General features: G+C 38.6%; 1 protein-coding gene across 1 annotated transcript in view; it reads right to left on the bottom strand.

The window, feature by feature from the left end:
• Window positions 1-207: 207 nt before the first annotated feature.
• The window catches only part of PLXDC2 (plexin domain containing 2), a 259,049-nt gene continuing 246,633 nt past the window's right edge, over window positions 208-12,623 (bottom strand). Inside the window, exon 14 of the mRNA XM_064704157.1 lies at window positions 208-646. Coding sequence (XP_064560227.1) covers window positions 530-646 — 117 coding nt within the window. The 3' untranslated portion in view covers window positions 208-529. The remainder of the gene's footprint in view (window positions 647-12,623) is intronic.

Here is a 12,623-nt window from a genome sequence, read left to right on the forward strand (position 1 = left end):
AGGTTGGCAGGTCAATTTAGAATTGAAAATTGTGTTTCACATCTGCTTATATAAATGTTGGAAAAATCCTTTTCTTCTTCTTTACCTGTCTTAAGATACTTTTCTCAATCACACTGTGATCAATGCCCTTTGCACTGAAATGGTACAGATTTTTTCCTCAGTCTTGGAGATAACAGAGAAGAAGACTTGAACCAAAGGGCAACACCCTTGCGCACCAAAGCTTTATTATATTTCTGATTACTGTGCATCCCCACACCTAAAGCAAATAACACGGCACTTGTGCCATGGTTCTGATACTGTAGGTGTCCACTGACAAGTGTTCTGCATGAACCATTGTGTCTCAGTCCACTAACAAAAACTACTGTGCAGTAGTAACCTGGTATCTTAGATAGTTTTTCTTCTTGGACAAAGTTTATCCAGAATCTTCTTTCTATCAGGCTACAGCAGCTTAGGGCTCCTTTTCTTTAAAGAGAGGCAAAATAAATGTCTTACACCTGTAGGCCAGTACTGGTGTTCTGTCCCAGAAATTTTAGCACTGCTCTGATACGATGAACCCTTCTTTTTCTCCCACTGGTTCCACCTCAGCATAGGCAGGATGTCCAGATCCTCTTCTGAATTTCATTGCTGGCCATCTGCTTGGACGTCGCTGCAACAGCAATAAAAAAAGAAACTTTTATGAGGGGTACTACAGTAAATTGTTAATAAAAAGATCTAAAAATATCCTGCAATTTTGACCTCTCATACTAAACCACACTCCCTGTAGTTGTTGCAGGAATAGAAAGGCACAGTTCAGCAGCAGCAAAAGTCAGAGGAATTAATACCTCTTTCTAAATTTATGGGGGATGACTGTTCTCAAACACATAAACAATTACCACTACTCTTAGCAATGAAGAGGATGAAATAGCTCCTGTCTAAAATGGTTGATTATTGGATTTGTCACATAAAGAACTGTTGCTCCACTAACCTCTAGAGGATCTGTTCAATGCCCTTCCTTCCTAGTTCTGCAGAGAGATTTTCCAATATACTCTATGCTGTGGGAAAATATGTGGCAGAGTTGACAGGAACTTTAATTTAAAAATTATTTAGGATAAAATTCTGGCACGCTTATGCAGGACTCACAAAATAATGACTTCCTATTTCAAGTGCCATAATTTCTACTTGAGTAGTTTACTTTAATGGTTCAAATAGAAGCAACATTTTTATTTAAACTCTTAAGAACTTTGGGTACAAGAGCTTTAAGAAGTCCTAACCAGTTTCCACTAGGATCTTGGGTGCCTGTTTTAAAAACAGCTAATAAGCAGAGAAAAGAAACACTTATTTTCTAGGGTAGATAAAAAAAATTCCTGTATTGTTATGATATCTTTAGGGAGGAAAAGTGCTTTAAACAATCTGTATTTTCGCATGAATTAATGTCATGTAAGGCTCAGATTTTGGGTGACCACTCTGAGAATATGTCAAAGGGAATAGCTTTCAGGAAAATAGGGAAACTCCTTCATAGAGTCAGTGAGAAGAAAAATCTTTCCTAAAAAGTTTTTTCCCTATTGAAAATTTTATCTGCCAAATATACTGATTTATTTCTTTTTACTGACAAGAATTACAATCTGCTTGGAAGGAGGGCTACAAATACAGAAATTTATATAGAAACATTGCAGGAAAATGAGAGGAGAATCAATGAAAACAAATTACAGTCTGTATTTTCATTGACAGCTCAAAAGCAAAATAATTTTACTTTATGATTTTTATTCTGAATATAAACACTGCATTTGATTTTCTGTTCCTATAATACCCCATTTTTATTTCCTTTCAATCACAAAGGGGACTTCATGCTGCTGAGGGGTGTTTTGGTGGGACAGCACAGCCACAGCCATGTTTTGCTGGGACTCATGGTGCTGTTGGGCAGGACTCACTAAAGAAATCCTGAGGTGTCACTGGATCTTGTTCCCAACAAGCCACACAGCTGACTGCAGGTTCAGAACAAAGTCTTCCTCAGTGACCATTTTCAGGAAGATACCTCATAAAAGCAACTGCTTCCTTTTCCTCCATTGCAGGATCAGGTTACTTTTGAGGTATTCAGAGCTAAATTCTGTTTGGCAGGTAATTTAAAATACCAGACTTTTCAGTGCAGCACCTTCCTACAAAATAGGAAGGCAGAACACTGTCTTCTTTAATGGATGTCTCTTCCTAACAAGAAAACTTGGTCTATTCAAACTTTGGAGAGTTTTTTCTACCCAAGCTTGATTCTGTGTGTTTTAAAAATTAAGAAGGACAGTTTGGTTACAGCTAAAGAAAAAGGGTCATATTCTGTTCTCAGGCTCACTAAAGTAAATCAGGAATAATGCAATTAAATATAAAGGGTTTATTTCAGATTTACACTGGTACAAATGAGAAAGGAATTTGATGGAGAGGTCTCTAATGAAAAGGGAAAAGGAAAAACCACTGGAAAACTAGCAGGAAAGAATAACTAGAAATGGTATCAAATGGTGACACGTACGGATGAGCTGGATTTTAATATATTAACCTGCTTCCTAATTTGATTTTAAGGTTTACCTATGATTAGTTAGTACTTCATTGCTACATTGATGATAGATACTAAATTTACCATTTTATACTACTCTTTTTAATTGGCCTTTCCAGATGATTAGTTATGGAACAGATGTGTATCAGTTTTAATGATACAAGCCATCAGACATAAATATGACTTGTTTTTCCAGAAATAAACCCAAAGACTTGAAGGTCATCTTCTAATATTGCAGTTACAGTTTTCTGCAGTTTCTTGTCACGTCTGAGGTGAGATTTTCCCTTTATAGTGATTGTTTAATTTCAGCTTCATTATGTGCATGTTGACAGTTTTAAAAGAGAGCATTGAAAAACTATTAACTCATTGCCTTATGTAACCCCTTAAAAGCTGTAAAAATATTTCAGCTTTAACTGAAAAAAACCAAAAGTAACTTGATACATGTTGGGAGATACACAGTTCCTTCATTTGCTGAAGCAGCTCAGGAAATAATACATTCTTTTTTCTCTGTGATGACTATTAAAAAAACAGAAAACAACCCTACCCCCAAACAAACCAACCAAACAAAACGCACCAAAAAACCCCACCAAACCCAAATCAAACACGGAGAAAGCAAGCTGGGTACTTAACTAACTAATTCCCAACTTTAGCAGGAAAAATTATGTTTCTTCATCTGGAATCAGAATACTTAAAGGAAATCCTCTGAGCTGTGGCTGGAGAGTTGTAACTCCTTCTTCCTTTCTGGGTATTACAAAGCAGGGAAAACAGGACTAATATTTTTTTTTAATTTCTTGAAGCTTCCTTGAGTTCACTATTTTAAGCAATGTAGTTGAGAGAAAAGCACTTGTGACCCTACATGACCAGGATGAAGAAGAAATATGTTGAGATGCAGGAAAATAACTTATGAGATATATTTAAAAAGTTAGTTCCTATTGAAGATCAGTAAGATAAAAGGAAAAAAATCCAGCAGTTGGACAATCCATGGAAAGTGAGGTCTACCTTTCATTTTCCTACATTATGTCTGTCTACACCATTGCTGGTGGCTGTGCAGGATATTTGACTTCCTGCAGCAATACAAAGACTAAAATAAGTATATTTATATCCGTCTTGCAGAAGAGACAGAATTTATACCATTTTACTTACTTCTGAGGGAAAACCAGAGAAGATTCTGCCTATTAAAACTAAAGGGTAGAAGCTGAAGAAGCTTCTCACTCTCGTTGCAAGGAAAGATCTCCAAGTGTATTCTTCTTTTTGATCACTTTCCTCTTTTGACATCTTTCAATATCAGGGATTTTTGAGTCTTATAGGTCCTTGCTTATCCATGAAAATCATATGATTTCACTTAGATGTTTAATAAAAGGGTTTCATACATATATGAGAGCAGTTAATTGAATATAGTCTAAATAAAACTCAGTTGTTATGATATGAACATGGTTTCTAGTGTTACAGTTGATGAATTTTTTAAGTTGCTAGGTGTAGACCATCTTATTTCCTGTGAACAGTAACCAACCCTACAAGATCAGTTACAGGAGGATGGACAGTTGTGTAAAGTTGTGTTGAAATACTGGTATCTGAAGATTGATGCCCCGCTTCTGGGAGTTTTTGGTGCTAATATTATATCTAAAATTTATATAATTTAACACTTTTCTTCTGAGATGTTAATTTATCAAAAGCAATTGCAATAATGTATATTTTGTTAGCTGCAGCAATTTTAAGCTTTTACATTTCCTTTCATACATCTGTGTAAAGACGAGTTTCTACCAGTAATGGACCAAAGGAACTTGGCAACAGGTATTACATATTTGATATTTTTACATCCTATCCTCTATTATCATCCTTAGTCTATATTTCCCTGAATACACAAAAATGGAATGAGAACAATTCTGTACAGAAGACAGTGAAGGAAAACAGTAATGACATATTTGTCCCTCTGTCATGTCCTCAACCCTGTCATACACATTTTGTTCCAAAATATTTCTAAAACACTATCAAAAGTTTCTTTGTATCTTTCAACCAGCATAAAAGCCCGGAGTGCTTCTGCATGCATCAGCTCTTCATTCCTATTCAGCAGTAAACTTGAACTGTGGATTTCATCAAGACATGCACACTCTTTCTAAAACTGAATTTACTGAGTATAAATACTGAGTATACTGAGTACAAATACTTGACATAACATGAGAAGGTCAATCTTTCAAAGTCTTGACTCTCCAGAGCTCCCTAGTAAACTTGATTTACCACTAAACTACACAAAAGCTGAAATTATTGAGTACCTTTTAGACTGAATGCTCTGGTACAACTTTGTCTCCTCTATGTATTGATTTTTTCTATATTTTAATCTTTCAAACTTTCACAGGGCTGGTTCACTGTGTCTACTGAAGGGCTGCATCTTACATTTCCACTAATGTCAAATTCTTTGTCTAATTCAGGAGTATAGGCACATTTAAATCTATTTAAAAGCTGTACTTTTTAATCACACTTTGTCAAGAAAGTCAATTTAATTCTGACTATATGGAAATATGCAAATATGGACTAATCAAAATTCTGGATTTATGATCAAAACTTCAGAAAAACTGTTATGACTTACAAAAATAGATTAAGAAAAAGGGAACAAAACTATAGTAAGGTCTTACTAAATCACTAAATGATTATATGTTAATCTGATATTATTCAAGACTCAGTCCAAGTACCTGTCCAGTGTTAATCTGCCTCAGTATTCAGGGCTTTGGTTTCTTGAGAGAAGTAAAGATCTTTCTGTTACCAATTACCTTGACCATAACATGTACTTTTGTGCTTGAAGTTACCTGAAATTTGTGCATGAGTCTTTAATGTCTTATAGAAACACCCAATTCATTTGACAAATCACAGTCAGAAGTGGATGAAGCTATGAATATCTGAAACTGTACTTCTGATATATATTCCCAGGAATAAGAAAAGAACAATTGTCTGACACCATGTTAAATTCATATTTTGAAGTAACTGTTTTCAAATAAGAACTGCTTCAGACTTAAGATTTAGCAGAGTCATTTACAGGCTTCATTTATTTTTCCTTTTGATAGAAGTACTTGTTTAATGTATCTTTTTGTGATTTAAACCATCTTTCTATAACGTTTTTTGCAGTCTTATGTTCATCTGAGGAGCTGGCTGCTGAAGGACAAAAACCAGAATGCCTCCTTCCTCTACACCTTTGACTTTTATTGTCAGTGTTGATTATTTATTTTAGTGCTTCTCCCTTGTGGTCGATTTAGGTTTCCCTTGCTGAACTGCTGGTTCCTGCTGAGCAGGATAAGCTTTGGAAAAATAACTTTACTATCAGTACTAGGCAATGACAGTGAGATCAATGACAATACTCCAAACGCCAGGACTTCAAAAGAAGAGGAGAAAAATGATACCTGTTCTCTTCTTTTAATCATCATCTTCATGAAACGCAATTCAGCCTAAACATCTGGACAAAAACTACTTGATGACCATGTTAAGCCTATTTCAAACTAAAAGCATAATCCCCTGTAAAAACAATGGGCTATATCCCAGAAGAAAACAGCAAATCTGTGTGAGCTCCATTAGCTGACTTAGCTGATGATCTCATTCTTTTTACAAAAACCCTTTTTTTTCCTAACCTGTCTCCTATTTACTTCTTGTTTGTTCGAAGACATACACTGCATTTGTGACGTGAATACAGAAACCTAGAAATGGTACATGGAAAACATGGCTGGATGTTAAATCTGGCTCTTATTTGTGGCGTGCTGTTACAAGCAGAGAAGTAAAATGGTGACCCAGGAATGTCCATTTATTTCCTGAGCTCTGAAATACCAAGAACTTCAACATTTTAACTATTTTCTCATATTATTTCCTTCTGCTAAGCAGATAGGGGGATGAGCAGAAGATCAAAATCTGAAGGAAATCTGCTGCCAGATGTGTGTGCCAGTGAATGCTTTCAGATAAAATCCCTAATACAGCCCATCATTTTAAAAACCTCACCAATAATTAGTGTTTTCTCAGACCACCCCAGCTAGGGCTCAGTATTTAGAAATCATCCTCAGTTCATGCTAAGAGTCTACATACTGTCAGCTTGAAGTGAGGCAGAGTTAAATGACAGGAATGCAGATCTTTTCATGCTGGTAGGTCTTTATGCTAAAAATCAGTCACAACCTTATTTAATTTACTAGCAAATACATAATTTTAGTTAAATCAAGGACATAATTTAAGTTGAATCAAGAGGAGTCAAGGTGCATTTTCCATGCTCTGATCACATACTATTATGTGTTTGCTGAAGATCTGCAGCTGTTTCTTCCTCCCTCGTGTTTTTCCTGAAGGTCATTCCTTGGCTTGATAGCACCAGCTCAACTCTCTGTGTGACCATTGAAACAGATTTGTGAAATTATCCATCTTAAACACCCAAGATGAAGTAAAACAAACAACAAAAAATGACATAGGTATGTGCATGTGTGTGATGTAAGTGTACATGTATGTTTCTAAGCAGCTGAACCAGCAAAATAAAGCTCTGACATACCTCCAAGGAGGCTGAGAACATGAAGGCAAAAGATATGACCTTCAAAATAGGATCTTAACTCGAAAGAATGTTAATTTTTAACCACATACACCCATACTGCTCTTCAGTGTGTGACATATTAACTACTATTAATACATACACAGCCACTAATGCATAAGCTCTGAATTTATTAACATTCTTCGAGCTTCAGAGTCCACATATGTTAGCAAGTTTTTTAACTATAAGGTGAATACAGGAGAAAGGCTCTTTTGCCTGAGGTTAAGAAGGCCTAATTTGAAATGTCATTTTAGACTTCTTAAAATCCTTTGCCCCCAGAGAATCACCAAAGTAAAATTTTATTCATCTCTTGTCAAGCCTCCTGTAGTCATGCTCGACAATGTATCATTGTGTCCATCTGGGAAGAGTCATCCCAGTGTTTCATTCCTTACCTTCATATCACAGAATCACAGAATCTGCTGAGTTGGAAGGGACCCACGAGGGCCCTCGAGTCCGACTCCCAGAGCTGCACAGCACCATCCCCAAGAGTCCCACCCTGTGCCTGTGAGTATTGCCAAATGCTCCTTGGGCTGTCAGGCTGGTGCTGTGACCACTGTGCTGGCAAGCTGTTCCAGTGCTCAGCCACCCTCTGGGGGAAGAACCTTTTCCAACCTAAATCTCACCTGGCACAACCTCAGGCCATTCCATCAGGTCCTGTCACTGGTCATGACAAAGAAGAGATCAGTGCCTGACCCACCTCTTCCCCTCAAAAGGAAGTTGTAGATTGCCATGAGGTCTCCCCTCAATCTCCTCCAGGCTGAACAGACCAAGTCACCTCAGCCACCACCTTTGTTACCCTCCTTTGGACTCTCTCTAATAAATATTTTTCTTATATTGTAGCACCCAGAATCACGCCCAGCACTTGAGGTGAGGCTGCCCCAATGCAGAGCAGAGCAGAGCAGAGCAGAGCAGAGCAGAGCAGGACAATCCCTCCCTTGCCCTGCTGGCCATGCTGTGCCTGATGCCCCCCAGGACAGGGTTGGCCCTCCTGGCTGCCAGGGCACTGCTGGCTCAGGTTCAGCTTGCCATGGACCAGAACCCCCAGGTTCCTTTCCACAGATCTGCTCTCCAGCCTCTCATTCCCCAGTCTGTCTGTACACCCAGGGCTGCCCCATCCCAGGTGCAGAATCCAGCACTTTCCCGTGCTGAGATTCAATGGTTGGTGATTTGCTGAGGTCTCTGCAGGGCCCTTCTGCCTTCGAGGGAGTGAACCGCTCCTGCCCCTTTTGTATCATCTGTGAACTTGCTTAATGTCCCTTCCAGTCCTGGTCCAAGTCACTGATGAAGCTGTTGAAGAGCACAGGGCCGAGGATGGAGCCCTGTGGAACCCCGCTAGTGACAGGTCACCAGTCTGATGCCACTCCATGCTCTGTAACCCTTTGTGCCTGAGCCATGAGCCAGCTGCTCACCCATCACAGGATGTGTTTATCCAGCTGTGAGCTGGACATCTTGTGCAGAAGGGCTCTGTGAGAGACAGCACTGAAAGCTTTTCTGAAATGCAAAAATCTCATTACATCAACTGGTTCCCCTTGATCAGCCCCATGGGTTACCTTGTCACAAAAGGAAATCAGGTTGGATAAGCAGGACTTTCCTCTCATGAAGCTGTGCTGGCTGTGACCAGTGAGTGTGTTGGCTTTAAAGTGTTTTTCCATACCTCCCAGAATAAACTTCTCCGTAACTTTACCAGGCATGGAAGTGAGACTCACAGGTCTTTAGCTCATGGGGTCTTCCTTCTTGCCTTTCTTGAAAGTTCAGACAGCTTACACCAGCTTGCAGTCAGCTGGGACTTCTCCATATTCCCAAGACTGCTCAAAAATCATTGAGAGAGTTTCTGTGATGACATCATCCAGCTCTTTGTGGATTCCTGAATGAATCCCACCAGGCCCCGTAGATTTCTAGGGATCCACCCAGAGCAGCAGCTCCTGCACATTTCAGGGTTGACTGGGAGTTGATCATTCTTGCAGTCATGGTCCTCCAGCTCAGTGCACCCTTGGTCCATCATCCTTGTTGAAGATAGAGGCAAAGAATGTGTTAAACACCTCTGCCTTGTCTCTGTCCCTATTTGTGAGGAGACCATCCTCATCCCGTAATGGAACAATGTTGGTTTTAATATTAACATACTTGAAAAAACTCCTTTTATTGTCCCCCACAGCTCTGCTCTACTGAGCTCTGGCCATATGAATTTTCTCCCTACAGTGGCCAGCAGTGGCTCTGGGTGTTTCCCATGTCATGTAGCCTTGATTCCACTGTACATACATCTTCCTTATCATCCTTATTTTCAAGAGAAGAGTCCTGTCAACCAAGATGGCCTTCTGCCATGAATGCTTGACTTCTGACATTTGGGAATTGCCTGCTCCTGTGCCCTTAGGAGGTGAGGTTTAAAAAGTGACCAGCACTGATAGACTGCAGCACCTGCAAAAGCTTTTTCCCAAGGGATCTTACTCACTAACTCCCTGAGTAGTCTGTAGTCTGCTCTTCTGAAGGCCCAGAGTCGAGGTTTTTGCATTTTTCTTTCTGTTAACAGAGACTTTAAACTTGATCTCTTCCTGGTCACTGTGGCCAAAATGGCTTCCAATCTCCACTTGTCCACAAGATCCACCCTGTTGACAAGGAGTAGATCAAGGAGGGCATCTTTCCAAGCCTGTTCCATAAAGTTTTCATTCAGGTTTTTAGGAATCTTCTGGCCCGGGTTGTACCAGCTGTGTGATGTTCCCAGTTAATTTCTGGCAAGTTGAAGTCTCCCGTAAGGACAAGGGCAGTTGACTTGGAAGAGTCCCTTAATTCCTCAAAGAATAATTCATCATTGTCCTGTGCAGGAGGTCTGCAGTGGACTCCCACAATGGCATCTGCGTTATTTGTTTGTCCCTTGATTCTTACCCAGAGGCTCTCAGCTGTGCCATTGGCAGCTCTGAGCTCCATACATTCTGCCCCTTCTATTCCATAGAGTGCCACCCCTGCAGCTCTCCTGCCCTGCCTGTCCCTCCTGAAGAGCCTGGAACCATCCAACAGGGCACTCCAGGCACAGGATCCGTCCCACCAGGTTTCATTCCTCAGCTGTGGCCAGATCATATTGCCTTTGATTCCCAATGGCAGAGCACTGTGATGACAACTGAGGTAAATTTCAAGCCTCAAAAGGACTTTGGATCACAATATAAGGAAGGAAGGGAAGAAAACCACAAAGTATGCAAGTGTAAACTTGTGTCCTGCAAACCCTCTGTCCACTGATAGTTGAGTACAAGCATGCAAAAGACAACTGAATAAAAAGTAATCAGACTTATACCTAATTTTTTAATTTGCTAAATGTTCCCTGGACATTAATTGCTGTCAACACCCAAGTTAAAGCAGTCATGTAAATAATTAGAGATTAAAAATACAGAAAAAAGAAAGAACATGAGGGGAAAAAAAAAGGGAAGAATTAACATATAAAACTAAAGCTTCAATTTAGCCCACAGCTCATTGAAATCTGAGCAAATCCATCTGGCTGAGCTGGGAATTTCTTTACTCCTCTTTACACTGAGCACTGGGCCTCTAGATCACATACGCTGTGATTGTATCACAGACATGCAATCCATGACATTCAGGACATCATGATTGGCTTCTTGGCCAACAAACCTCACATCCTGAATACAAGTATTCTACACAAATTAGTAAATCAATCATTCACTTTTTCATTGTGCTATAGCTAGTGTGTAGTGATATATGTTATAGCTAGATTTCTGACATAAACTTCGTTGAGAAAGTAATGAAAAGCATTATTTGACATGTATACTACTTTACAAAAATCAGTCCAAATCAGCTCAGAGTACAGTCAAGAGGTACAGGATTCCTCAAGTTAAGAGTATGTAAAGTGATTAAAGAGAGGAAACCATTGGCAACTAAGTAAAATTCAATGGAGAGGAAATACTGCAAGGTTAATGATAAGTAAATAAAAAATCAAGGCTGCAACATCTCTTCTGTCACTCTGCAAGCTAATCTTTTGTCAATATTTACTCTTAGCTCTTAGGAAGAGCCTGCATTCATTGGAACTTTGACTGAAGCTCCCTTGACTTTAAAAGCTGATAATTCGTTCTGTCTTTGGGCCGCTAGAGAAGTGTCCAACCTAAACAATGAAACACATATTGAACAGTGTAGAGGCTGGAAGAAACAGGAAAACAGAGCATTTTGATTTGAATCTTCTACACAGTTAACAAAATGTGGAAAATTTTTGAAAATGCATTGAATTGTTTAGATGGTATTTTAAAATTGCGCACTAGCATAGGCAAATTGAATATCACTGGCATTTAAGACTTCTCACACTCTTTGTTCAAAATAGCTATCTATCTTTATTCCTGATGGAGCTGCACATGTGTGTTTTGCTCAACAGGCATGAACAAAAACCCCTAGAGAAGCATTTTCGTCAGACTTTTACCTTTTAAAAGGTAAAAAAATTAATAGAATAATATCACTATGTTCTAAGACAATAGCTTTTGTAGTAAATGGTATTTTTCTTGGCTTTTCTGTATTGTTTATTTAAACCAACTATCCTGAACTCAGGATATCATTTAATGGTGTTCAGAGGTGCCACAAGAGATTGCCTTTATCAGTGCAAGAGTAAGCAGCACAGTCAAAGTCTGGGCGTATTTATTCTTATCTGGAGAGCTCACTTCATGACAAACATGAGTTGGATTTGAGATGAGCTTTGTGAGAACCTGGGAGAGGAGGCAAGTGAATATTGGGTGATATCTGCAGAGAACACAAGGAAGAAAGAGATTTAAATCCTCAGATACAGGATCAGTTTATTACACTGTTCTTTATTCAGTAACCACTCATGACTATAAAACAAATCTACTAAAAATTCCTTACATAGCCCTTAATCTAAAAAGCCCAACAAAATCCGATTGAAACTGACATTTTACCTACCAACTAGTGATAGTATCTTAGATATGAAAAGAAGTTTTTTTTCTATTCATTATATAGAGTTTTGAATGAGTGCTATGGTTAATGTCTATATGATGCCTCCATAAAATAACTTCTTTAAAAGTAAACACAAATTTGCCAGGTTCCTGTTCCATCTTTTGGTCAGCCTTAGAGTTATATTAATTACTAATGATAGATAAACTGATGTGGATCTTGATTTGACTTGAAGACTTGATGGCAGACTAAAATGTATTTGTAATTTTTTAGACATCTGCAGGAGGGTGATGCCTGTCCATCTTTCACATCTTGTTTTAACTGCACAATGTGCTTATTAATCAAGAGACTCATAGGAAACATTATTATTTTCTTAAATATTTATGTGCTTGCTCTTATTTCATGACCAAGTCCATGGCAATCCTCTTGAGCTCTTTTCCTAGAATGGTAATATTAGATCCATATTTCATTTGTTTCCCATAAATAATGCAGCTTGTCTTCTGTGCTGCATGGAGTATCATGTTATCTCTAACAGTTTACTCAAATATTTTTCAAATGCACAAATGCAATAAAGAATGATTTCTTGTAAGACTGGCCTATTTATACCAGTTTTGCCTGATTAATTTTTGAACTTCATTTTCAAAAGGCAGGTATGAGAAGATATTTTCTTCTTTG

This window comes from Zonotrichia leucophrys, chromosome 2 (assembly GCF_028769735.1).
Source record: "Zonotrichia leucophrys gambelii isolate GWCS_2022_RI chromosome 2, RI_Zleu_2.0, whole genome shotgun sequence".
Lineage (NCBI taxonomy): Eukaryota > Metazoa > Chordata > Aves > Passeriformes > Passerellidae > Zonotrichia > Zonotrichia leucophrys.